This window comes from Osmia lignaria, chromosome 4, assembly GCF_051020975.1.
Source record: "Osmia lignaria lignaria isolate PbOS001 chromosome 4, iyOsmLign1, whole genome shotgun sequence".
NCBI classification, from domain to species: Eukaryota; Metazoa; Arthropoda; class Insecta; order Hymenoptera; family Megachilidae; genus Osmia; species Osmia lignaria.
The window spans coordinates 9824683-9851165 of NC_135035.1; the positions used below are offsets into that span (position 1 = coordinate 9824683).

The following is a 26483-nucleotide window of genomic DNA, read 5'->3' on the forward strand; positions in this document are numbered from 1 at the left end:
CTTTGGACTGAAGAGACATGCTATAGTAACCGAGGCTGAGAGACTTATAGTTACTGACATTGAGGTGATTCTTAGAGCAACGTTGTTTCCTGTACCGAAATACAGTGGCACGAAAGCTAGCCATATGACACACGTGGTGTACATTGTGAAACCTAGACAAAAATGAATAATTTATTATCAAAAAGCAAGTTATGAAATTTTATACTTTACTGATAAAATCCTTCTCTATGGAAAAATATTACATGCTTCCTCGTACTTCAAGTACGTTTAGTTCAAAATCGAAATGCCTTCAGCATAATAGAAACCTTCGAAAATTTCGACAAAAGTTTTGCTCACCGATATGTTTGCTCTCGTTGAATGCCTCGGGGATTTTTCTCGTAAGCACTGCGTATACTGTGCATACAACGATCAACATGATCGGATATGCAAAGGCGATCATGTAACTGGCATCCACGTAGCTGTTGCAGACCAGCAAATTGTCTTCTCTGGTAGGGTAATGGTGCATCGCTCTAGCCGGGTCAATAATCATCCACACCCCGTTAATTAGGATCTGGACGAACACTAATCCCGAGCAAATGATCAATTGCGACCTCGGTGATATGAAAGATGGTCTCTTTGCGCTGTGCTTGCTCGCGTTAAAGATTCTTGATATTCGATTTGTCTTCGTTAAAAGAGCAGCGTAGACGACGGTGAAACAGAAACCTGCAGCAAATCTGTTACAAAAATTTGAAGAAAAAGAAAATTACTTTTTATTAATAATCCTTGGATCTGTAATTTTCAATTCCTTCGTACTCATCAGGAATTTATGATTCATTTCGAATCAGCCTTAACAGAAAATAGTGATACACAGTTGGGGGACGTTTAAGAGATGGGAAGCAGGTGCAACGTTACGTCTAATGGATTCGTCGTTCCGCTTTATATTCTTCTTTTGATTCCCTGTAATTGAATCGTCCGTAATTCACTTCCCGATGAAATTTCGTCCCCGACTTTATCAGCTTTGCGTCGATCGATCATGCACTGTGTTACCACTTAATATCCTCACAGTCGGGGTCGTCTCGTTTCGCGGGGAAATTGGATTTTCCTGGCGAACCCTCCACCGCTGTGTGCAACTCTCCGAAGAAAAATAGGGAGTACACCGTGTTGCGTGCCTTTCATCTCTTACCTTTGAATACAGCAAACGATGTCCGTAGGTCTCAGGACAAGGGCAAACGTAACCAGATAACAGAACAGAATTCCGGACAACAGGACGTAGGACAATTCGCGACCGGATGCACGGACCACCGGGGTGTCGTTGTGCTTCAGGAACACTCCGCCGACGAACATAGTTATCTGTGTTTAAAATATTTTTAAAATATAGATTAGGATCGTTCGGATATTTGATTGACTTTTTTTCTTTTATTAAAGAACTCCGAATAGTTGAAAAGGAACAGAATGTTCTTTCGAGTTTTTACGAGCTATCTTAGCAGCGAAACGTTCAGATCGATAATGCAGTTGCTTTTTGTGGCAGCGGCAAGCAATTTCGTCCCTCGTCGGGGGTGATTTTATGTTTCACGGTCGAAATTATTACGGGATCATTATGTAGTTAAAGTGTAATCGTTTCATCGCGAGTACTCATTACACGTTACAATATGTCTATTTTCAGAAAAACCGAGGTGTATTGGATACCTTCTGTTAAATTACGCTGTTAACAATTTCAAAATACATTTCTTTCTCTTGCGTAACAATGTAAGCGTTGCAATAAGAGATGTTTCTCTTTAATTTCATTTCCTGAAAAGAGAGATATTTACCATGATTCCTACTGCAGAAAAGGACATTGCTCCTATTGCCCAACCGCTTTCTGGTCGTAGAAATTCTTCAGGGATATCACGGCAAGTAGAATGAGTTTCATCTGGTACGGTGCCTTGACGACAGGGAATGCATTGAGTCTCGTCTTTCGGATGTCGTATCTGTATGAAACACGTTCAAAATTCACAAAAAAATTGCTTCAGGTGTTGGGTTTATAAAGGAAGAATATTTAAAGAAAAAATTCATTTCATATTTTCTGAAAACCAACCCTTTGTGAAAACAACAAAAGAAATGAAAAATTGATTATTTTATTATACAGAAGAAACATCGTGATTCTATTTAAATGATGTTTACTGTGTTCAAACACTCGTCTCACGCGATCTGTCTAAAAAAGAATATTGATTTAAAGATACAGTACATAGAAATTGCAGAATCTTCGACTTACGAATTCTTGAATTAAAAATAAATAAATGTGAAATCCAATTTCGTTCGGTTGTTCTTTTTAGAATTATTTTAACAAAATTGTCACGAAGTGATAATTTCGTTTCGAAATCGGAAGCTCGACTTTCTACCGCGTGTTCGTCCAATAAAGATCAATATTTCTACGGCAATTTAATATCGAGCCCTCGTGTTGTACCATAAAATATTATCGAATTGCTCGTAATAAAATAGAGAAAGAGAAAAGAAAAGGTCGATTTTCTGGCGATGGATTTGCCTGGCGAAAAATATTTTCCAACCGGAACCGATCGAACGATCGCTATTCGAACGCGATCACAAACCTGATATTGAGTACAGTTGAAGCAGTGCCAACAGCATCTCTCGCCTTCAACGTATTTCTTTGCTTGGCCGACTTCGCAGGGCAGAGAGCATACACTTTCGGGCGGCTGAGGATGTCCAAGTTTAAATTGGATATCTGCTAGGAATATGCGAGTAGGTGACATCCAATTTTACGAAAAACGCTCGGTTTAGTGTAAAACCCTCTTACCGGACATATTCAACCGTAATTCACCCTCCAGATATTTACCGACTCGTATCCACTTATACTTGCCGGGTTGAACTTGTTTGAAGTGTATTATATTGTATCTGGCCGGCCCATCCCCGTTCTTGTCAAATTTGAACTTGTCTCCGCTTAGACCTTGCAATTTTCATTTAAATTAAATAAATTTTATTGTTATATTTTCAAAATCGACGAAGGTAGATAAATTTTGAAATATCAGTTTACCTTCGAAATCCACTTTTCTAAGGTACTTTAAAAGTTCCGTGCCTTTGGTTGGTTTCATAGAGTCGCAAAGTCCCGGTTTACCGAGGCAAAGATCTCTATGCATGTCTCTGAGAGTGAAATGAAAGTTAATATTTAGTTACTACGAATACAATCATATAGCGACGCTATGTCGTACCGGAAAGCATACGCAAACGCCATAACTGCATCAGAAACGAACTGCAGTTGATCCTCGAATGCAGTATCCTGTTTAGTTAGACGCTCCTTGGTTGTACACGGTTTCGTGTACTTTTGATTGTACGGAGTTCTGGATGCGTTCGGGTATCTACATTGGAAATGATCCTCCCAAAATTCTGAAACCGTTCATGACAAATGTATGGAACTTTGGATATTAATGGAATCAAATGAAATTTAACAATAAGCCGACCTCGCAACGTACAGTTGGCGGTTTCAGAAGTTCGGATTAACAAAGTTGAACAGATGCCCGCGTGTTACAGTCATTTCCCTTACCAACGAACCACGGATTCCTTCGGTTGTTCTCGACGGTCAGATTCAGAAAGTACTCTTCGAAACCCTTGACAGGATTGGCTTGGGGTTGAACCGATAGTGTACCCTCCACTTCCGCCTCGTTGCCGTTACTAACTAACCCCCTGGCACTCCATCCGTCGCTACCGATCCACGAAAACGCACCGGTTGCATTGCAACGTCTAACCGCTCTCATAACTCCGGCAACTTCTTGATCCGACCCGAATATGATACATCCTGAACAGAGAAACAATGAAAATTGTAGAACGCTTCGGGGATGATTCTCCTTTTCGTTTCATTTCCAGTCGCCTCGTGGTACCTGTTTATGACTACTAGTGATTCTAATAAATTAATTCAAGAATAATTATAAAATTAATTTTTCGAAATATAGAAAATGATAAATTATTCTGTTAAAGTCATCTTAACGAGGAATCTTCAAACGAAGTTCCTTTACTTTCGACGCGTTTTACAGAGGAACATTCCATTTTCCAAGCAAGGAAATAGCCTGTTAAGTCGAATGATTACTTTTCTTCGTCTAATTTCCGACTGGTGAAAAATTACATCGAGCACAAAGCGATGTACCGTTCCATTTACTTCATGGATAATCGCAAACTTACTCATCCGAAGTGCTTTAAAATGATACCAGGGGTCAAACCCGGCAGCAGAAGAAACTTCATTGTTGCCTGAAATCTGAAGGTACACAGAGAGAACAGAGAGGAATGGAATTTAATTTAATGCAATTGTTGTGCACTTCCTTTTCGACGTCTTTAATACTATCTCTTGTCGAGTCATAAAGACCGAGAGCTCTTAATTAATTTTTCTGGAGAAATGAATTCATCGAGACTCTGCAATTCAAGGACGGTGAAGGTTTAATGTAACCAAGAATTTTCTTATTCGCTTGAAATTGTGATGAAAAATTTTATTAAAAATTCCATGTATTCCCAAAAGGTGCTCGGTGTGATAAACGATCAGAATAATTCTTTATTTTGACATATATACACTTCGAAACATTTTCGTTGTCTTTGATGAAGACTGATGGACAAGGAATTCCATAGATCTACGATAAAGATTCGACATTCTCGTTCTAAACCCAGTTAAAGTCTCGACCTTTTCAACCAACGAAGTACTCGTAAAACGACTCATTGTTCGTTGCTGGGATATTCCTGTGGGAAGCTAGATTACGCGGGACTTCATCAAGGACTGGTGCACCGTATAAAATGGAACGTACGGTCGAGAATACGGAAGAAAAATGGTTGGATAAGAGTAGAACACGGTTCAATTTGCATGAAAAGGGTCTCTTCTTATCGAACACAAAAGTAAACCGTCTAACGTCTAATAAATTCTATAGGAACACATAAAAATGGAGTTTTCTTTATGAAACAAAGACTATTGCAAAATCTTTGTTTAGTATTGTATCAGGGTCGGTCTTAGAAATTTTTCACCCTGTTCAATAAAATCATGGCAAAATTTTAAAGTTTCAGAATTCTAAAATTCTAAAATTCTAGAATTCTAAAATGTCTAAAGAACTAATTTAGTCGTCCCATGCAAAGTCACTCCTGTTCCGTATTTAAACAGTAGGGAAATGAAGAAGTGATTAATGGTCTTTCTAGGGTTCAACTCAGAGTAGTTTCTCCATGAAATAAAAGTGGTAGAAGGTTAATCTTTCTTTTACCTCGTTCTCTTCCAGTTTGCGGAGCTAGTAATTTCTAAGACGATCGCTTTTATCGGCTCGCTGTTTTACTTTTAAAACATAGAACGTACGTTTCTGCTTGCTCAAGTGGATTCTTCATTGCTGAGAATGGGAACCAGTGATTCTCTAGGTGCTAGTTTCGTTCAAAGTAAAGAAGAAGTTGGAAGGTAGGTCGATGAAATATTACACTCCCTGACTCTATTCGCTCCTTGGTTTTCTTCTGTTCTGATAACAGGCATACCAGGATATCGATTGAGATAAAAAGTCTTTGGTAAAAAAGGAAAACTCTGATGCAAAAAATATAAGAAATTTATATATTTCTTTTTGAGAAAATAAAATCTGGAGATCATAAATTAATATTCAATTTCTATGACTGATGAAATTTATATTGATATTTTTATTTTGAGGTCGAGAGTTTTTGAAAGTTTCATCAATCTGTAACAAGTGTTTACATGTTTCTGGCAACTGTCTATTGAAGTTGCATTCAATCGCGTTGCATTTCAGTGTCATACAAAAATTCTTTTCGGTGGTATATCTCGTGAAATCCTGCGTTCGTATATTTCAATGAAAATGTTCAATACATTGATTGCGGTGAAGGATTTCACCTATTCGTGCTGATTTTTATACAACATAGGAATAAAAAAATATCAATTTTATTATATCATTAATACACGAAGAAGAATTTCTTTCTTTTTATCTTGTATATAATACTACAGGTATAAATTTCTAAATTAAATACTTGGCAGAATGTAAGTCTGCGATATTTCAATTTCTTCGTATCTCACGAGGTATTTGCAAGCATCTGGCTATTGTACGATCGCAGAGTGCAAATCGGTATCTATATCCTCGAAGTTGTGAGATTCTCAATGGACGACTCATTGCGCAAGGGGTATTTTCAAGTGGATCTCACGATCCCGTGACTGTTTGCCAACGAATCTCTAATTTATTCCCCGATTCGATGGACAAAGACAGCAAATCCCGATTTTATTTTACAAAATCATGTTAATTTCATTTAGGAATGCAGAAAAATATTTAAATTTAAAATAATCACGAAGACATATTAAATGCACCTAATTAATTTCTACATCTAATATTCGCATTTTTTAGTTGCACTTCCATGCACTTTCTTTATTATTCACTCTTTTCATACATATTTCAAATATCCTCGAAAATGTACATTTTGCAGTGCAAACTCGATGGAAATTGCGTAACTGGTGGTATACTTTTTTACATAGAAAATCATTGAAGTTAGTGTTATGAAAGAATATTCTATCAGCTTACAAAACATACTCACCTCGTGCTCTAGGTTTTGTTAATAATTTCAGAACGATGTTATCGTATGCAGTTTCCTCAGCAACGCCGGAGTCTTTCACGAGTTTCTCCTTGATCGCGATGCATATATCGTGTTTTCCTAATAATTCCTCGAGCTCTTCGAATGCCTGTAATAAAAAGAATTCGTTTTTTTCAAAATACATTAACGCGATTCGAATTCGAAATATAATTGCAGCTCGCATCGTCCCTTTATCGTTTCTTTTCTCGTCGGTTTTGTATCAGGCTCGCGTTAAGTGAGCTTCGAAATAAGAAGATAAAAGAGGGAAAGGAAAGTCTCCGCTTCGGGGAACACAATACGGCGCGAGCAGTAAGTAGAATGAGGAACCTTTAATGGAAAAATACGCGCTTAAACGCGATATCAAGGGAAGCCCGAGTCCCTTTGGAGGGATTGCAGTCTGAACAGCGGCGAAGAGAGAAAGGATGAAATCGAAGAATGTAGAATCGATCGAGCCCTTTATATCGGAATTCGTTCCTCGGGCGATGCCTTCGATTCTCCGCGAAACGAGATGATAGGAGAAAAAGGACAGCCTTTAATAAAAATCTCCTATCTTCGTCGATTTTGAATCGCAAATCAACCAGGGAAATATTTTAATTCCCCTCCTAACAGACATGCGATCCCTGTTATTGATTTCCGTTTACGCTGAAAACTTTTACGGCGTGTCGAACAAAAAATTTGAAAAATTAAGGGTTGAAAGCAATTTTCAATTTTTTATAAAAAAATATTTTACCATTTACGCGACATTCTTTATGAAATAATCTGATAAAAACACGGTACGAATAATGAAATACAACAGTTATATTTTCCTGGGAATTCAGTGTAAAATTCTGGCAGACAATGCCAGGAGCGAAAAGACAAAAATTATCCGAGGGTATCGCTAAGGATTCAAGGGAGTTATTAGAGCCAACTCTCGTCGTTCGCCATTCCGTCCGTATCATTTCACATTTTTCAAGTAGAAGTATTTCGCTCCCGTTCTTTTCCTTTTCTTTCTGTTTTTCTGGCTATCTTCGTGAATTATCACGTGAGGAAAAAAACCGACTCGAAGAGAATGCAAGGTTCGACTCGTTCCTATGAAAGCTGCGAGGAAATCGCGAGATATTAATGTGAAATAACATTGTTATTGTACAAACGTGACTTGTCAAAAGGTTTTTGCCGTAATCGTCGTTTCGACATTTTAACGACAAACGAGAGAACTCAGAGCGTTTCCCGTTTGTGTTCGGCGACGAAATGCGGCGTTAATTAGAAGAGGAAACGCAAGGAAGCGTAAAGAAATCTTCTTTCTTCTATCCACGAAAATGTTGCACTCTTAATGAACGTAGTTTTGCAAAAGAACGTCGACTTAATTTCCATGGAATTACCAGGTGGCTAAAACCGCGTTGAAAATTATGCATCTGGCAAGAAAACAGAAATGGTATTTGCCTTTTGATAAAAATACCTGGGAAAATTGAAAATGGAAAAGCTGAAAGCAGTAAAGGTTTGTCATTTTATCTTCGGCATCTAATGGCTTTCATCTTTCAGCTTAGAGGCTGCAACACTTAACGAATACTTTAAATGTACATGCATTCTGAACTTCATTCTTAGAAATCGTAGTATCATTACGAGTTAATGCATCTACAGTTGTTGGCTAAAAATGTATTCAAAATGGTGCTTCTTAAGAAGTCATTTTCTGCTTTAGTCGCTGATAGAAACATTGTATGCATTTGTCGGTGATGTTATTTAAAATGCAGTCTTTCTTAAAATGTTCCTTGGAATCTATCAAGGTTCCTGTTACATTTATTGTAGTCCCAAATCTTCATTGGTAATCGATATGTATTGATTTGAAATTGAGATTGGTATCCATCGATTCTTAAGGGATTGATACTGATAAAAAATTCAGTGACAATAGGTTGACAAAAGGTTAATCAAGTTTCCTCTGTCGAATTTCCCCCTTTATTTATGTGTATCTGGGGTTGATTTACCACTTTTTTGTTTTATTGAAAGAACGGAAATCAAATTGTTTCTTCCAATTGACAATCGACGAAATTAAAAAATCAAATTAAATTTAGAAAATATTCGCACGCTTGTACGATTTGCATACTGTTGCATTTTTATTAACAAGGATAACGACACAGTATTTCCATCTCGTTAGAACAGGGAAATCAAAACGAAACAATAGGTTGGGTAGAAATGAATTCTCATGTAGCAATTTGAAACCCTATTATTGTCCTTAATGCGAAAAATGGAAAATGAGAAAGAATGCCGAGTTCTAACGAGAAAATACGCTTCCAGTGAGTAGACGTTCGTGAAATAGAAAAAGGAAGGGCGTGCATAAGTCAATGCTGAACCAATATCTAGGTCAATGGTGCTTGTTAGCCGTATACCTGTCTATTGTTTCGTAGTAGCAAAGCACGTGACGAGTTGCGATAAATTACAAGTCATGTCGACGCTGTGGAGTACACCTTGACCTCTGTTTATTACAGTCTATTTCATTATTAGCGACATGGCCCTCTAGTTATGTATTTTCTTCTAAAATTTGATTCATACTTTAATATTACTTTTTTATATTTAGCTTCGCGTTTAACTCTACGCGAGAATGAAACTCAACAGCCACTTTTGTATTATCACCCACGTTTAAATATTACATATTTCGTGGCGAAGGAAAACAGATGAAAGATGAAAGCTGTAGGGGTTGTTAAAACAAGGGTAGATACCCCTCGAGACCTGTCTCGGTGAATATTTATCAGACTCGTGAAATTTGAAATTTTAAGATTCTCTTCTTTCCTTTATGTTTTTATCTCTTATTATTATTATTATTAGATACATTTTCAACATCAGTGTTTATGGAAGTTTATTAATTTCCAGTTATCGTATCTACATAAATTTTCTTCGTACGAACGTGGAATAAGAAAAAAGGAAATAAAGAAAGATTACCACCACGTTTTAATCTCGTTCAATATGTATCGGAAGATAAATCCTTGTGTACTTTAATTTGATCCTATTACACCTGGCAAAGGGGTACATTTTTTTTATCGCATGTTGTACGGTATCGTGTTGATTACCATTGCAATTGCAGAAGAAATTACGGTATACAAACCACAACTCAAAGTGCAGAAATTAGATTCTAAGGTTATATCTTGATTTTGTTGACCCGTGACAAACAAATTCATCATTCTCTTTACGGTAGAGATTTATAATTTTTACTTTGAAGGGTGGAATTGTTATTCGTTTATTGTGTGCTTATACTGTGTAAAATTAAAGAGTGTTAAGGGATTTTATAGTCGAAATTAATAATTAAACTGGGACTGGAAAGTAGCGCAAAATTATCATCCGTTTCACTGAATATCGCATGCATACAAAACCGCATTCATTCTGCGGTTGACGTGCGGCTAATTTCGGCCGTGCAAGGTCGGTTATTATGTAGCCGCGCGTTTTCAGAGAAACCTAATTAACTGTCTGCTCTTTTTCTCACTTCTCTTACGTGCCTACTTTAATACATTTGTTGAGGCAATGAAAATGAACTTGTACAGTAAGACTGAAACTGTAATTAGTTGACCCTTAGAGCAGTGTGTATTAGATCTTAATTAATTCAGTTAATTATTACTATTTAATTTGGGTACCTAATACCTGTCTACTTTGGTAATAATTTATATGACTGAACACGCAAAGGTAGATTCATGGTCCGGTAATCACAATGAGTAACTCGCGTTAAATTAGACTAATTAAATTAACACCATTAAAATGTTTTGACCCATGAATATCTGCAGAACACGGTCGAATTTCACGTTTACTACAATTGATTTATTTACAATCGGTTTCACGGTGATTTTCGTGAAATTAATGTCACGATTAAATATTTTTTGTATAAGACATTACAAAATTTCTTTAACCAGTAATACAAGATGCTGGTATATAACAAAATAGGAAGAAAATTCCGGCGACAGAAGTGTACAAAGTGAGAATTTCTATAAAATCCGTTTCAGCTGATCCTATACGAGGAAGTATCATACAAAAACAATAACGGATGGCACGCTTTCTGTATTATGCGTATCACGTATGCATCCAATGTTATTTTACCGAGGGCACTTTCGCGCATTTTTCATCCTCGACGTATCCAATCGGATAGGACAACAACGGCGACATAAAAATGCAATTTTCAGTCTTCCTTATCATGAAAAGGCTTTTGCGTATTTCTTTCAAACCACGAGTCGCATAAGCTTGGAATTTCTAGTTGTAAAGTAAGGAATAATGGGTCGGTTTGCAATTAATTTTTAAAATTTCTAAAGTTTCAAATCAGTCAGTTCATAGTTTGTAATTAACAGGGCGTAAAATACATGTTCGAACGGCGAAGCAATTCATTAATTTTGTAATAGGCAACGAATAGGTTTCGCTAGTTGCTGTGCAACCGCGTGAAATACCTGCTCGTTTACACGCACGCGCTTACCAACGGCAATTTACATCGCATTCATCAGGTAATTTCATTGTCGCGACGTTTTAATGAGATGTTCGAGTGACACGCTTTATACCGCACTTGTTTCGCGATTAAATTAATGCCAGATGATCGTTGTTTAAGATTCTCCGATAAAAGAAAGCATTATTCAATTTTCTTCTCCTTTTTTGGAAAATAATTATTTTGTCATTGTTAATTTGCAATAAATACAATTTTCAAATGGTTACAAAAGATACAATAAGCTTATTTGTTCCACTCGTTCGGAAATATAAATAAAATTGAATCGTATTCAGGCCGTAAGTAATTTAATGAAATATCGAGGTTTTATTTGTTAACGAAATTTGTATTTCACGTTTGGAATAGAAATTTCAGGTAACTTGATCCGATGGTATTCAATTATTTAAAAATAAAATCGTGTTACAGCGTTCGATGGAATTTGTTTCATGTTGGATTGAATGCAATGAAATTTCTGCAGCGATTAGTTGCGATGGTATTGTCAGATAAATGCATTATTTGAAAGCTCTTGTGCGGTTGAATCGATCAACTGTCCATTCAGAATTTCGCACGAACCAGATCACATTTTTGTACGTGTCGGGTGTATCATTTTTTTCAATATAATACATGTTTTTAATTCGTTGCCGGTAACATATACAAGAAGGAGCAACAGAAATGAAAACAGTTCGCGGATATTTCAACGTTCGCGTGTAACGTATTTCATGTTTACAATAACAGAATTTATCCGGTCTGTGTCCTTTGTTTTCAAAGGAAGACATCTGGCTCAGTTCGATATTAGATTTACGAGAAGCTCGTGCGGTGGTGTACGCTCCGCGAACGTTCGTACTATGTCACGTTAAATTTATCCGAAATTGTTGTCAGATATTAATAAATCAATCTTTTTAAGATAAAGCGAACAGCGAGTGATATACGTGTAGCGTTAGGTTGCTAATTAATGAGTAAATTTGAAACAAAACACACGTGACTCACCTTTATACCGTAATTGCTTTCTTCGTATATGATGGACACGTAGCTCCAGCCCATTATTAACACGATGTCTACCATTGCTTTTACTTGGTAATGGTCGCTCGGTATGGTGCGTGTGAAATATTCGAAACGTTGCTTGTTGGAAAGCTCCGGGCTCGTTGAGAAGAAAGAGACCTGAAAGCAGAGCAGAAAGGAATTTTCCACTGCATCGTTCTGAGTAAGTCGAAAAGAATTATTCATTAGAATAAATTAGACACAGTTCTTTAACGAATAAGGGGTAAATTTTACAAAAGATTTTAATGGACATGTAATGTGTTAAATTATTACACAGGTACTTCTTCGCGTCATAGATTAATGTAGCAAGGAGTTCTGTAAAGTTTCTCGAGGTGTGAAATATTTTGGAAACTTGCATTAGCTTCGCGTGAATTTTCTCCCCTCGTTTGTCAGCGCTTTTCCTCTCGCAACAATGCTAACGCGTCGTTACCATTACGAGCGGTATAACGCTGTAGAAATTTAATCTTCAAGTAAAACAACGCATCGTAACTCAATGAAATTATCGAACTGCTGACTTGAACAATTTTCAGCCCGTTTGCTTTGCAGCAATTTTCGAAGCGATGCTGTGAAAGCAAATGAGGATTTTCCGTTGGAAAATTAGGAGATACCAAGTAATTAAGAATTTTCAATCAACGCGTCTAAACAAAAGTTTTGATTATAATATAGTATACGATGTTACTGTGAATCAATCGGGTGTTTTCTTTATAAAATGATACGAATATCGTCCATTTTTTCCAATGAATGATCCTCAAATTTCAATGATCTACGATTCTTCATTTATAAATCCATCTCTGTAAAATGACGATTTATCTCGGTTGAACAGTTTCTGATGGTCACGCGACATTCTTCGCGATCAGTAACGAAGAAGCTCGTTCGAGCGAGCTTCCGATTGGTCTTCTTCGCAGAAGACGAAGGATTTTCGTTCGATAGTGTATATTTGTGATCGTTCGACGGGCTGTGCTCTTCGAAGATGAGTTTATGTAGCGAGAAACGAGTCCCCGTTATCTCGCGATACGGTAAGAGCAGCTTCGGCTTCTCTACAGCACACTGCACGTTATTTTACCCATTCCTTTCGTTTTACCATCTGGTAAATTCGTGTACGATGACGCGGACATATTTATCAAGCTTTCTCAGACGTGGTATTCCTTTGAGACGTGTCAATTTTTTCAAAATGATTCATTGTTTCTGTGTATCAACGTCATTCATTTTGAATTCTGACTTATTCGAATAATCACGAACGCCTTCTTAGGTCAGGATGTTTGCATTTTTACCGGTAGTCTCATCTGGAGGCTGCTGTGAAATTGCAAATCTCTTTGTGCATCGGTTAAACGACGTTATCGTTAATTGAAACGGACCGGCTGCGCCCAAACCGCGCGAAATTGCAGGCCCGCTTGCACCGAGCTCGATAAAAGCGAAATAAACGAAAGCAGACGCTCGTATTCGAATCCTTCTCATATCTAAAAACAAACTCTTTCAAGTTTCTTGGGATACGATTCTTAAAAACGTGATTTTAGCAGGTCGAATATCACGTCCTTTGATACAGGTGTCTCGAATTCAAGAATTTTGGAAATTTAGGATTTTAGATTTTTAATTATTTCCTAATAAAATTTACCAACATTTTCGAGAAAATGGGTTAATGCCGAACTTGTTGATCGAAAATTCAATTCAAGCGAATAATTAAAAATAAATAGAAGGAACGTTAAATAATAATTAGTAGTAGCGGAAAACAATTCTTTTCATCAACGTTTCATTATGAAACTCTTCTTGGTTGGAAAACAGCAAATATAAATAAAAAATGTTTGCATAAATTTCACTTTGTGAGTATCAATTAACAAGGATGTTAATTGCTAATTTTGTTGGTAACCAATTTCGTTTGAACATGAAACCAATTTTACGCAGTTAATTTAAATAAATAATAATTTGAAACTTAATAGAATTGTATTGATATTCGTCACATTAATTAATTGATGAATAAATACATTTTTCTGTGAGAAATTCAACAAAATTTCGGCTTTGCTGTTTTATATCTCACGGTGGTCTTTATTAAATTTTTCTTATAATGGAGTTGGCGTTCATTTACTCGTAAATTTCTCTCTGCTGTAATATTATGGTCCTCTTCTTCCCAATTTTCGTCAGTTTTTTTTCTTAATAATGCACTATTATGAGAAAGATAGAATTAAATGGGAAAGGTAGTAAAAATTTACGAGAAAGAATGAAATTCAAATCCCCTTCAGTTTATTTATCCTCGCGATCAGTATTTCGTAAGAAATCAATGATTTTTTATTATTCTCGTTTTAAAGTCGATAAAATTGTTATTTATAACATTTTTAATATCAAAAAAGATTTCCTTTGCATCCATCTGGCTCTAAGTGTCTCCTATTATATCATATCGATAATATAATGGTTGAGAAATTGTCCTTTTTCGAATTTCCAAGTTAATGAGACAAATCTCTGCCTAGGGTGGATGTCATTGAAACCTGTTCCCTGCGAGTAATCGGCCGATCGGTCGGTTAACAGCCAAACTTTTGACTGACGTGACTTATTACCATGTCTTTCGCAGATGGTCCCTTTCTGCAGTCTCGGGATACGTGTCAACGATGTACCAATAATTTACCGATATCTGCTCCGGCCAAATTGTCACGCTGTCCTGTTCAAGTGACGAGCTCAACTGCGTTGGTGAGTGATAAATATAATCCAATTTGCTATTTGTTCATTTTATGCAACTCAACATTTTAAATTATAAAACTTCAATTCCGTGACAACCAATTTGACATTTTGCTATTTGTCATTAGTAATTTTCCTTTGAAATCAGTATGAAATAATTGAGAAAGTATTTCAAAGCGGTCGCTGGCAATGTAATCTGGTTACAAAGGTGGTTATATTTGCGTTCCCGTATGTGCATGTCGTAGGCCAAGTTTGTTAGAAAGTTCAGCCCTGACAGCAGGTCAAATATGTTAGTTTAATAACAAACTTAGATCCATCAAAGGTTGAAGTTTGGATCACCTTTGAAGCTGGCTTACATATAACGTGGAAAAAGCCGTTTCAAAAATTTTAAGCATTTCAGATTTTTTTACGCAAAGTCATTATTTTGTAGCTTCCACTATTCTCGTTGCTTTTCTTTAACCAGAAATATAATTAAATAATATTAATTTTAGTCAATCTTTATAATTCTATCGAAAGGGGTAGAAAAACGTAACAATACGATAATGTTAAAAAGCAACTTTCATAGGATTGTTGATTTATGTTCGCTATAAGTATACTGCAGAATGTGAATAAAGTTCAGCTTTCCATTTGAAAAGTTCCATCCTGAAAAGAGTTTTCTTCAAGTCGCGAGTTTTTCACCCCTTTGTTTCGCGAACACGCGCCTTTTTACGAAGCGGTGTTAGGAATTACGGGCTGAAATGAAATCTGCCCAGCTTTCGAATTTACATTCTGCCTGATCCAGCTCCCATTTTTGCAAATACGCTCTGGGTCCTATTAAAAGTTCGCGCTTTCGAGGCTTCGCGAGCCGATTTTGTTGAGCATTCTGTCTCGAAGTACAAGCACTGGGACTACTACCACTCTTCAAACTTTCGATTCACTACCACGAATGCTTCCAGCTCTTTATTTATTCGAAAACTTTTTATCGTTCATCGCGTTGAATTCCGCTGAAAGAATGTATAAAAGAATTTTTCTTTCGTTCTAGATAGTTTTTTAGAAGCTGGGTCTGATTATAATAATAAATTAATAAGAAGTTAAATACGAAAAAATTAAAAATTTCAGAAATCAACTTTGAATAATTTTGAATTTTCTAAATTGTACCAGCAGAATATTTTCATTTACAAATCAACCCATTTCGTTAGATCCCTTCCAAGATCTTGTTTATCCAATTAAATATATAAAGAATCTTAGAATTGTGAGGGGAGTCACATTTTTTTAGGGCTGCAACCACTTTAAATTACACCCTTGCTCTCAATGAACGAATGTAATAAAACAATATGTTGGAAAACGCGGTCGTACAGCTGTTTCGCGCGACAAAATCAATATCAGAATTAAACGAACGTGAACAGGGGAGCGGAAAACGGACGAGTTACAATCGAAGAAGGAAAGAAAGGAAAGACAATCGAACCGTGGATAGCAGTCGTTTTTATCGTACTATTGCTTTTGTTTTACGCGAAAAGCAGCCAGTGCAGCGAAACGCTTGGAAGATAAGATGTAATTGTGCATACGTAAAGGTTCGATCGTTTGCCAATACATGTACGTATATCTTTTCGCGACGAACGATCGATGTCATTAGCATAGTAATATTTCAACATTACGTACAACGAGCCGGAAAATCAAGCTGCTTCGTACGCACCGAAAGGAAGCAACCAGAAAAATGTCCTGAAATATCTACGGTATTAGATAGAAAAATCGAATTGTCAGATCAATTGAACACAGAAGTTCGGTTACAGTATCGAAACTAATGAACGGTGATAAAGGATTCTTTGTTCAGTGAAACGTCCATTAATTGAACTAATAGGGAGATCGATTGCCACTCTCGGTGTCTGAGCATAGATGAAACTATTTTTCTTTCGAGCTTCGGATAAATTGGGAGATTTTTATTTTTTCAACTACGATACTCCTAATTTCAAAATTTATTACCTTTTTTGCGGTGCACGAAAATCCATTCCATGGTTCCACGAAAAAGTTCGCGTTTCTATGAGCACAAAGTATAAAATAAAACTCGTCCTGTAGGGCACATAAAGCAAAAGTCACGTCGGATTGATTAATATGAGCCGTGTGTGAAATTTGAAGTCGCGTACAGATGATGAAGAGTAATATAGGATTGTGAAGCTCGATGGTTCGTAATTTGAATCCACTGCTACCACCTTACCGTCTGGTGATTGATGACACGAAGCTGGTTCTTGCTTCGGCTGAATTTCCATACCATTTTGTATAGATTTTCTCGACTCTGTGGACATCGTGCCTTTTTCTTTTTTCGCAACTCTGCTATTCGTATAAAAATATTGTCAAATGATACATGGTACCATCTGCAGTTTCCCTTCAACTTATTAATTTGGCAATAGTATTTCGTTTCCAAATACTTTTGATTAGAATTTTTTGCAAAATGCCCTGTCAGATCTTCGATACTGCAAACAATGTTTGACTACTCAGCACGATTGTTCAGCCACGGTATTGAATATTCTTCTGGCTGGAAGCCAATACGTTCGTTACAGTTTGACGTTATTGGAATATAAAAATCAAACGAGACTGAAGCTGACAGATGTATCTCCTTATTCGCAAAATTACATAAAAAATTTATTCACCTGTATCAAGAAATAGAGAAAAATCATCTATATTTAGGTCTTTTCTATTAATAAATCATTTAGAAGTAAATCGCTGTTCTCCAAATGTTTCATGCTAAAACATTAACATTGCATAAAATTTTTAAAAGTATGATTCATGGTGAAATATATCCCACATGAGTTTATCGGGTTACCAGGATATCGAGGTTCCAATGAATCGATACCTTCTCGCAAGTCGAACATCGACTGTGAAATTTATGGGGTTGGAAGAGGCTTTTATAAGTGTCAGCCGAGGAAAATGTACAACCGGGAAAAGTGAACGAGGTCGTTAACATGTTTGAAACATCGAACCTATTTCCTGAAAGCAACGAGTGTAAATTCACTCTCTATCTTGCATTTTCAAGAACATTTACACGTGTTAAGTGTCCCATTTCACCCTTTCCTTCAATCGTAATTGCAGTTTCAATTTGAAATATGAAAACATCTAAAAATTTCAAAATTTATACGAACCTTTATGTAGAGTGAGTTTAGAAACTGCATTAGATGAATGACAGGATCAAATTTAAATGAAAGAATGACTGGATTCTCGGTAATGCATATAATATCCGTCGTTAAATTGCAGTTGGTATCTTTCACGGAAGAAGAGGACTTTAATATACCGTGCAATTAAGCTTGATGCAAATGTGGCGCAGTTTCGTTGCACCGGAAACGTTTCTAGATTGCTTTGAAATTTCTCCAGTAAACCACTGGGGTAATTCGTATCGATACTATCTTCTAAGCGTTCAATGAAAGCTCATTTTCAAACTACTTCATGCGAATAAAGCCCCGGTGATATATTACATCTGTAATATCGTGGAATAAAATCGTGCAAATCCTTAATATTGCATAAACGAATAAATATAAAAGATTGCGAATAAAGCCACAGAACAGAAGTTACATATGAATAAAAAAAAAGACAACAAAGAGAAGAAAAGAGTATTCCTATCGTTTCCCATAATTTTTCTTCTGATGAAAACGGAACTTCCGACCGGCAGCTTTTTATAACTTTGCTTGCTCTGTTCCATTGGCAAACGATACCTTCTTTTGTTTAGCCATACCTTTTCTCTTCTTTTTCGTTCTCCAATCCAACAACCAGAGGATGTGTAACTCAAACCCGTACATCCTACACCATCGTTCCAAATTTTGGAGCATTTTTTATAAACATTCCAATTTTCCCAATTTGAATCTAACTTTTCTTCGTTCTACTAAAATCACAGACGCGTAACAATGAACAGTACATTCCTCACGGTTGTTTTATTCTACGCGTTTCATTTTTGTACGAAGTAGGTACAGGTGAATTAGAGCGGATATATATTCGCGATTGCTGGTTGCATCAAAGAACACCGGTCCACTTTGTGAAGCGAATACTCGCGACTGCATAAGGACGCATCTTAGAACATTCTCCGTGTGCTTTCTCATTGTTGCCCCGTTCGCGATTCTCCGTCGTTCGTTGCTTTCAAACGACAAGACGCGTTCTTTGATGTAGAATTACGAAAATTCGCAGATCGTTGCTCCGAGCGAAGAAAAAGGTTCGAAATTAACGAGAAACGCGAGGAATTTGATTGAAACTGTTCGAATCCAATCGAACTGGCGTTGATTTCCGACATTTCCGTAAAATCGGAGAAATTGAAATGGTAAATAATGTATAATTTGATGTTTGGAAAGTGAAAACAAAATGCAACAGTTCGTATAATCGTCTTACAGGACTTTGAATACGCTTGAAGAAGCAAATTCGGATTTCCGTGAAAAATTAAAAATTCCATCAGGTCGGTTTGATATATCGCCGACTAAGGCGGATGATTTCATGCTAGAATGATTTTAGGTCGCGGCTCTTGTGGAGTTTCAGATGTGCTCACAGTTCGTTGCAACTTAGTATTTTCATTCTTTTAAAAAAGATGCACGTCAGCTTTTTTTATTCTTTAGCTTAGAGAGTGTCATTTCTTCTTCATTTAAACTTTTAATTAAGAACTTTCTTTAATTATTATATTAAATTTGCGACGCTGGTCAAAGGTAACCCGTACTTTTTTCGGTGTGTTAATAATCGTAATAGAGAGAAGCTACTTTGACGATATGGAGAATATACGGTTGGGTATAAATGAAAGTTTATACAGAGATGTACGGACGTGCAATTTGTAAGCTTGTCAGGTTAATAAAGAGGCTAATTTAAGTACACACCTAACTGTCTTTGCGATTCGGGGCACGTACCTGAGGTATTCGGAAAAGTCGAAGGAGGTTTGCCACTTGGATAGATGTGACCGAACTTGCCGCTCCAACCACTCCGCTGATAACTTTTCGCACTGCAGTTTTGTTGCAATGATACTCGGCGCCGTCTATGTTGCTTATTGAACCTGAAAAGCAATAATACAAGATTTTACAGACAGAATCTCGAAATTTGAAAATTTTATCCATATACAAAGTACAGACAATTCCAGTTTCATAATATTCACAATTTAGTTAGCGTTTAATTTTCCGTGTCAAAGAGGTCATTTCCTCTTCTTCATGAATTTTTTAAGCACGATGAAAGGAACAATTTCAGCTTTCATTTTATCGTTCAATGAATTATTATTACAATAAAGGGTAATGAGAATTATATGTCGATGTGCATTTAATTTATGGATCCAGAATTACTCTCCTGTGTGTTATTGGAATTAAAGTACTGATGCATTAACTTAATATACCTATTATTGTATATTCAGTTTATATCAATGTACCATTAACCTACAAAGACAAAAGTAGAGGCTTATCAGAAAAAAGATATTCTTATAAGATATTCTCCTAGTAGAAGTCTTTTTAGATATCTCTAAAAATAATAAAGAAATATGCTTTCAAATATGCATTTTACCCCACTTCGATATCTCGACTCGCTTCCGAGATACGGGAGTTGAAATTATGGTGGTAAAGTGTGTTTTAGATATAAGAAATTATGTATATGTCCTCATATCTGGTGGCCTATTTTTTTCTAGGAAAAGCTTACATAACATACCTACTATCTATGCACCTACATTTTCCTAGTGCATATCAATGTAACATTAATTTTAAATGCAATATTTTCTAAGCATAAACACAGAAGAGTATTGATTAGTAAAGTTAATAATAGTAGAAAGCATGCTCTTGAAAATGCATTTTGTTGTGATTGAATATTTCAACTGGTTCCCGAGATACAGGGGTTTAAAGAATACGCGTAAGGCTCGTTCAAGACGCACGGAGTTGTGAATGGGCGCCCCAGTGACCTACATTTCTTCCAGGAAGTGCGTAACGTAGTAAATAGTAATAGTAAAAATACGCTGACTCAGCATCACTGACCACAGCACGCGAATGGAGTCTAGGTAATTCATTGACCAAAGTGCGAGCGGGAAGAAAAATTAAGGTTCTCTTCAACCTGTCATATCTCAGAGATGGAAAGTCCGATTTACATACAATCAAATGCATATTAAAGAGGAAGGATTCACGCTTCTAACAGTGTCAAATTTGTTTATAAATATTTATGCAAATCGGAATTATTGCAATGCAAAGTTTTTCTTAAGTTTAGACGAAACCATCCAACGTAATGATTATTTTATTTATAATAATCATAATTATTGATAATAGAACAACAAAGAATGATATTAAGACGTCAAATTAATCCACCATTTGAACGATTTCAATTCTTTACCGCTAAAACCTAGAGTTCCACTAAGGATTTAAGCAAAAGGTTCGAACACTCGTTATAGGTGGATGATAAAGTTATTCTTCGAACTTGCCCCTTCGACTAAATCCAATTTCGAAGTAGTAGGAAACGAGAACGCGGTTGTGGTTCCAAATCGCCTGACGAAATTCCAGATAACTTTTTTCCGTTCCGCCTGAGATTTTCGGAAAGACCGGATTACAATTTTACGCTCCGTTTGTTTTCTCACCAAGATTCGGAACGTGATCTTATATTTTACGTGCTTGTTTAACTTTTTCCTGAAAACACGACGTTACAAAATCGTTGTCACTATTTTTCTACCTGCGGTATGCATTCGCACGTGAATCGTGAACGTTTTAAACGAACCATAATTTCATTTGCGCGTGAATACCTTCTGTCGAATGCATTCTTTTTGTCTGGCGAATCACTTTACCCGCAAAGCAGCTGCGAATTACTTCCAGCTTCTTTCATTCTGTCCCATTAAAGCGTTCTCGATTAGTTTCACGCTACGTTAAACAAAAGTCGTCATTCCGTGTCGCGCCTCTCTATATAGAGAAATCGTGGAGCACAAAATGGGCAATGAAATAATAGCTCCTTAACACCATCGTTAGACGCATAAAAATCGCATGTTTTAATAAGGGGGATACTCAAGCAGATACTTGCATACAATCACGGTATGATTGTTTATCATTGAATTATCATTTATACACAAATTGCATTTGGTAAATATACTATTGTGTTTGGTTTATTCTCCGGGTAGAATGTCAATATTACGAACTCCACATTTCCATTTCGATCATTGTTGTTTGGTTGCATGATAGTTTAATGCAACGTTTCAACATTGTGCGAAGTTGCGTTGTAGCAACTACCTCTGTTAACGAGAGAAAGCCATTAAGTAGAGCTATTCGAAGTTTCTAATTCGTTGCTAACGACCACTTCCTTCTGCATCGATGCTCGCCTATCAGAACATTGCCTGAACTGTCACGCAAAGTCGAGAAATGCGGTTCTACTTCGGAAACCCGTTTACGTTACATGAAACTTTGATCGATCAACATTGAACACAGAAATACCATTTTCGGTTATAAACACTCAATTTTAATTACCGTTCGATGAATATTTTTTAATGGAAGGGTAAATTTCATCCCATGGGTATGAGTAGGTGTATTATAATTACAGCTATCGATCAGTAGTTGAACGTTGTGTTCCCATCATCGAGCGACGATGATTAATCGTTGTCCGTTAAATGAAATTACAAGGCATTGAACAGATAACATAATCTAGGAACGATCAAAGCCTTTACAAAGTGATTCATTAAAACTTAACTAAAATGATCCGGGAGAGATACTTTAAGAGAAAATTTTAAATTTAATATTACAAATTAAAAATCTTAATGACAAAAATTAGCGAAATTTCGTTCATTCAATATTAATTAAATTTTCTAGCTGGAAATAATGCAATAATGAAATAAGCATAGCTGCGGATTCGCGAAGGCTTTGCAGTTGAAATTAATTAATTAATTAAGGTTATCCAAAATTCATGGTGTCAGCCAACAGGATAATAAGGACTGTTCGATTTGATGCTTCACAATCTCGATTCCCATCGATCGACCTCTTTCGATGCCCATTTTGAATTAATATGGTAATGAAGCTGATTTACGGGCCGCGATACAAATTGTTTCGTTATTACGTCGATTATTTCGGATCGATTAATCAGTTTATGCTAATGGGGGGACTGGCTCGGCTAAACGACCTCGAACAAACGATAAATTAATAAACTCTCGTTCGTTTAGAAATAAAATTACCAGATTGACACGGATGAATGAATATCTTTCGTTCGGTTGAAAATTTATTCCAATTTTTCAATCAGTTCCTGAAAACATTAGAATAAATTCCTTGTCGGAATCCTCGAGGACTCCACGACCCGGATTTTAAAATCGGTACAGGTTTGCACGTAAAAGCCGTGGAAAATAATTTGAGCATTTCCACAGAATTGCAAGCAGCTTTCGCGTGGCGTCCTCCGACTTTCAATGAAACTAATTACTCACCGTGTATCGGTACAGACTTCTAACGAAACCAATTTCTTCGTTACGTTGCTCTTAGATTCTCGAGAATGCCGGTTGCGTAGCCAAACGAAAAATCGTTAAGTATCTCTCGTGAGAATCAAACAGTACTTGAACTCAAAAATCCGTTCCTCCTTTTTTTTTTACTAATTATTTTGAATGTTTTTGAGATGCTTTGGTACGTGAAATAATTGGAGTGGATGAGTCTCGTACGAGGTTTAACAAGGAGATCCCAACCTCTTTTCGAGGATTTCGATGAAGCTCTCGAGAAACAGTTTTATTAGAACAGTTTTATGCGACAAGAATTGCCATATTAATAAACTATCGTTTGGCACATCGACAATATTTTCGTTTCACTGATTTTCATAGTGCTATTGATCGGATTAATTAATTAATCCGGCACAAAGGGGGCAGGTTTCAGCGATAAAGCTGAATTTCACAATTCGTGGGCTGTTATCACGAACGTAACGGGATACAGTGAATTTTGCATTGGGAATAAGCGGCTTGCAACAAACCAGTCGGTAATTTCACAGCTCAATTGCGGCATCGTAAACGAATCTCACGTGAAAAGCGGCCAGTAGTCCCGCCTCGTGCCCGAAACTTTAGCATAAACCTCATAAATTAGGAAAGAGCTTTAACCTTCTTCCATTTGCGATTTGTTACAGCATCGGATAGTTGGGATGGATATATAAGCTAGTCCGATTCAACAGGTGTTACTGTAACATACGAAACTACACGATACGTTGTACCAAGTAAACGATCCAGCTTGTATTTGAAAAGCGATATCCAAGTAAAGAAATTAGAATATAGAATGGAAAGTAGAACATAACACGTGGATGCTTTATCAGAAAGAAATACGATATGAAATGTTTTGTTGAAATAAGTATTCTTAAAATATAATTTGGTGTCTTTATTATTCTGCTTGGTCTTTAATGGCTTAACAACCGAGAAGAAACTTCCTTGTCGAGGCAATGTCGACTAGAGACATAATTTGTAATTTAAATGGATATCCTCGAAACAAGAGGTATCGGGTTTCAAAAGAGGACGAGAACTGTTGGGAAATTAAATTGCAAGGGTAATCACTCGGGAGTATGATACTTAATTACTTCGTCAGCTGAAATGCTGTTGTTCGACGATTTACAAAGCTTTGTAATAGGATTTTCCTTTTTCGGAGGAGAGGGTAAATATTATGATATAAATTTTCTCTCTCTTTTTTTTTAAAGCTTAATTCTATAAAATATTCATCTTAAATGCTACTTAATTTACTATAAATAGGGGAATTTGAATGGCATGTGTATCCAGTTCTCGTGTTTCAAATTCTTTGAATTTTACACAAAGAAATTGCAAGGATGCCCGAGAGTCTATATACCTAAATTAACGAAGCTTGTGGTGGTATTAAAGCTAGACGAAACTTTTGAACCCAGCTTCTAATAATCCAAGCCTGTGAAGTCCCTTGCGAACTCAGAATTAATTCATCGTCGCGAACGCTTGATCTTCGGTGCTTCATAGTTTAAGGTTTCGTCCTCTTGGTGTTTCGAGGTTAATCCTTCTCAGATTACTCGCTTCAAAACTTCAAACTATCAATCCCCGTAACAAGCTTTCATTTTTTCTCTGTTGTTTAATTAATCATTTTTTCGCCGATAAATTTCTCGATACTCTACTCGATACTGGTTTTATCGGAGATTTGTACATATTCCGATACATCATGTATTTAAAACAAAAGCCCGAAATCTTGCAATTTGGAATTTTGTGCTTTGTTACCTCAAGCTTTGTTATTTAGAGCTATGATATTTCAAATGTTGGTATTTCTAGTTTTAAAATTTCATATACTAGAATTTCGACCTTTGAAATCTGCACCTATGGAATTTAGAGCTTTGACATTTCACCTATGGAATTTAGAGCTTTGAAATTTCAAACTATGGAATTTAAAGCTTTTATATTCCATCCCTTTTCACACGCAGTATTCAGGTAAAAAAAAAATTAGCTGATCTCGCTATTTCTTTCATCGAATTCCTCTTTCGAAAGAGGGACTCCCAATCATTTTCGATTCCTATTCACATATACAGACACGAACACAAACAGTGACGCGATGACACGGATTAAGGAGATATTTGTACAAGAAACTAGCTGTCGTTTCTCCTACATAGGCAGTGCAAATATTTGCTAAAGGCTTAACATGCGGGCTGTAAGAGGGATCTCCCGTTGGGCTATGAATCTCCGTCCAAGTTCACCTATTCACCTACCTCCGTTTTCCATGCACTTTCTTTTTATTCCTAGACATCTAACGAAAAACTCTGCGCTGAAGAAAAACCAGGGATATTTCCCAGTGGACGACTTTTCCTCGATGAGAGAGATCGTGCAATTTGTTTTTGCTGTCTGATGCGTATCCTTTACGTCTTTGTGTACTTTATACAGTGTCTACGTTTTTACTTGGTCATTTTTATTATTATTTCGTTTCAACTTGGTAGATTCTACATCTTTGGATGGAATATTTTTATTGAAATCTTGAAATTTGGAAATTTCGAGCTTGAAGATGTCAGATTTTGGAATTCGGAGCTTTGTGATTTAAAAATTTAGAAATTCGAATTTTTCTATTCATTTTATCACCATTCAGCCTTATCAAAATTTTGCACTTATTAAATCCTTTGGAACGTCTTTTCCTTTCATTTTCCGAAGGTGCTTCCCTATTTCTTCGTTGACTATCGAAGCGTATCAACCTCAATGCCACGCGAACGCGCATTATCGTGCTCGAAGATCCGTGAAAATAAAGTCTGGTCTCCTAACGCGAAACAGGACACGCGAGATTGAGCGACCTCGAATGGGAGTTCGAGCTATGGAAAAGTCTGATCGAATGCAAGCCGATCTATCTTGTGTCTTTCCGATAGAAAACCACGCTATTTCTATTGTTGCACACTTACACGTATCTACCGAAACCAGCCTTCCGTAAACGAACCGGAAGCTATCGGTCCGCAACGATCAGTATATACATATTTCTCCAGGTTTGCCCGCGGCAAGAATGTCAATTGCTTTTTCGGGAATTCATCCAGTCTGTCGAAACGCAAAATGAAATCGTCGCGATTGTAAATCCGATTCGATTGAAGGATTTGAATTTCCATGGACTGCAGTGCTTGTTATGTGGAATCTTCAGCTTGATTTGGGGATTTGGGATTCGAGATTTTTCAAATTGGAGCATTTGAATATTAAATTTTCGGATTTGGAAACTTGGGATTTTCAGCTTTGGAATCTCAAGCTTTGAAATTCCAAATTTAATTTTTCAAGTTTTGGAATTGCGAGCTTTAGAATTTGAAGCATTGAAATCTAATAATGAAAAGATGTCCTCCTTTGAATTGTCAAATCCAGTTGATTTTCTGAATGAAAATTCGTGTAAATAAGAGAAGAGGAAGCAGGGTATCGATTTCCACGTTCACGTGAATTAAGGACAAT

General features: G+C 36.5%; 1 protein-coding gene and 1 long non-coding RNA gene across 2 annotated transcripts in view; one reads left to right on the forward strand and one right to left on the reverse strand.

Moving 5' to 3' along the window:
• The window catches only part of Glurb (metabotropic glutamate receptor B), an 87611-nt gene that overhangs the window by 2797 nt on the left and 58331 nt on the right, over nt 1-26483 (reverse strand). The window contains exons 2-13 of the mRNA XM_034322450.2: nt 19522-19664; nt 11960-12130; nt 6514-6658; nt 3515-3766; nt 3183-3357; nt 3008-3114; nt 2771-2920; nt 2565-2698; nt 1788-1946; nt 1163-1329; nt 337-713; nt 1-152 (exon numbers count right to left, since the gene is read on the reverse strand). Coding sequence (XP_034178341.2) covers nt 1-152; nt 337-713; nt 1163-1329; nt 1788-1946; nt 2565-2698; nt 2771-2920; nt 3008-3114; nt 3183-3357; nt 3515-3766; nt 6514-6658; nt 11960-12130; nt 19522-19664 — 2132 coding nt within the window. The remainder of the gene's footprint in view (nt 153-336; nt 714-1162; nt 1330-1787; nt 1947-2564; nt 2699-2770; nt 2921-3007; nt 3115-3182; nt 3358-3514; nt 3767-6513; nt 6659-11959; nt 12131-19521; nt 19665-26483) is intronic.
• Nucleotides 14574-26483, forward strand: part of LOC117603399 (uncharacterized) — a 93414-nt gene continuing 81504 nt past the window's right edge. Inside the window, exon 1 of the long non-coding RNA XR_004581216.2 lies at nt 14574-14686. This is a non-coding gene — a long non-coding RNA (uncharacterized LOC117603399). The remainder of the gene's footprint in view (nt 14687-26483) is intronic.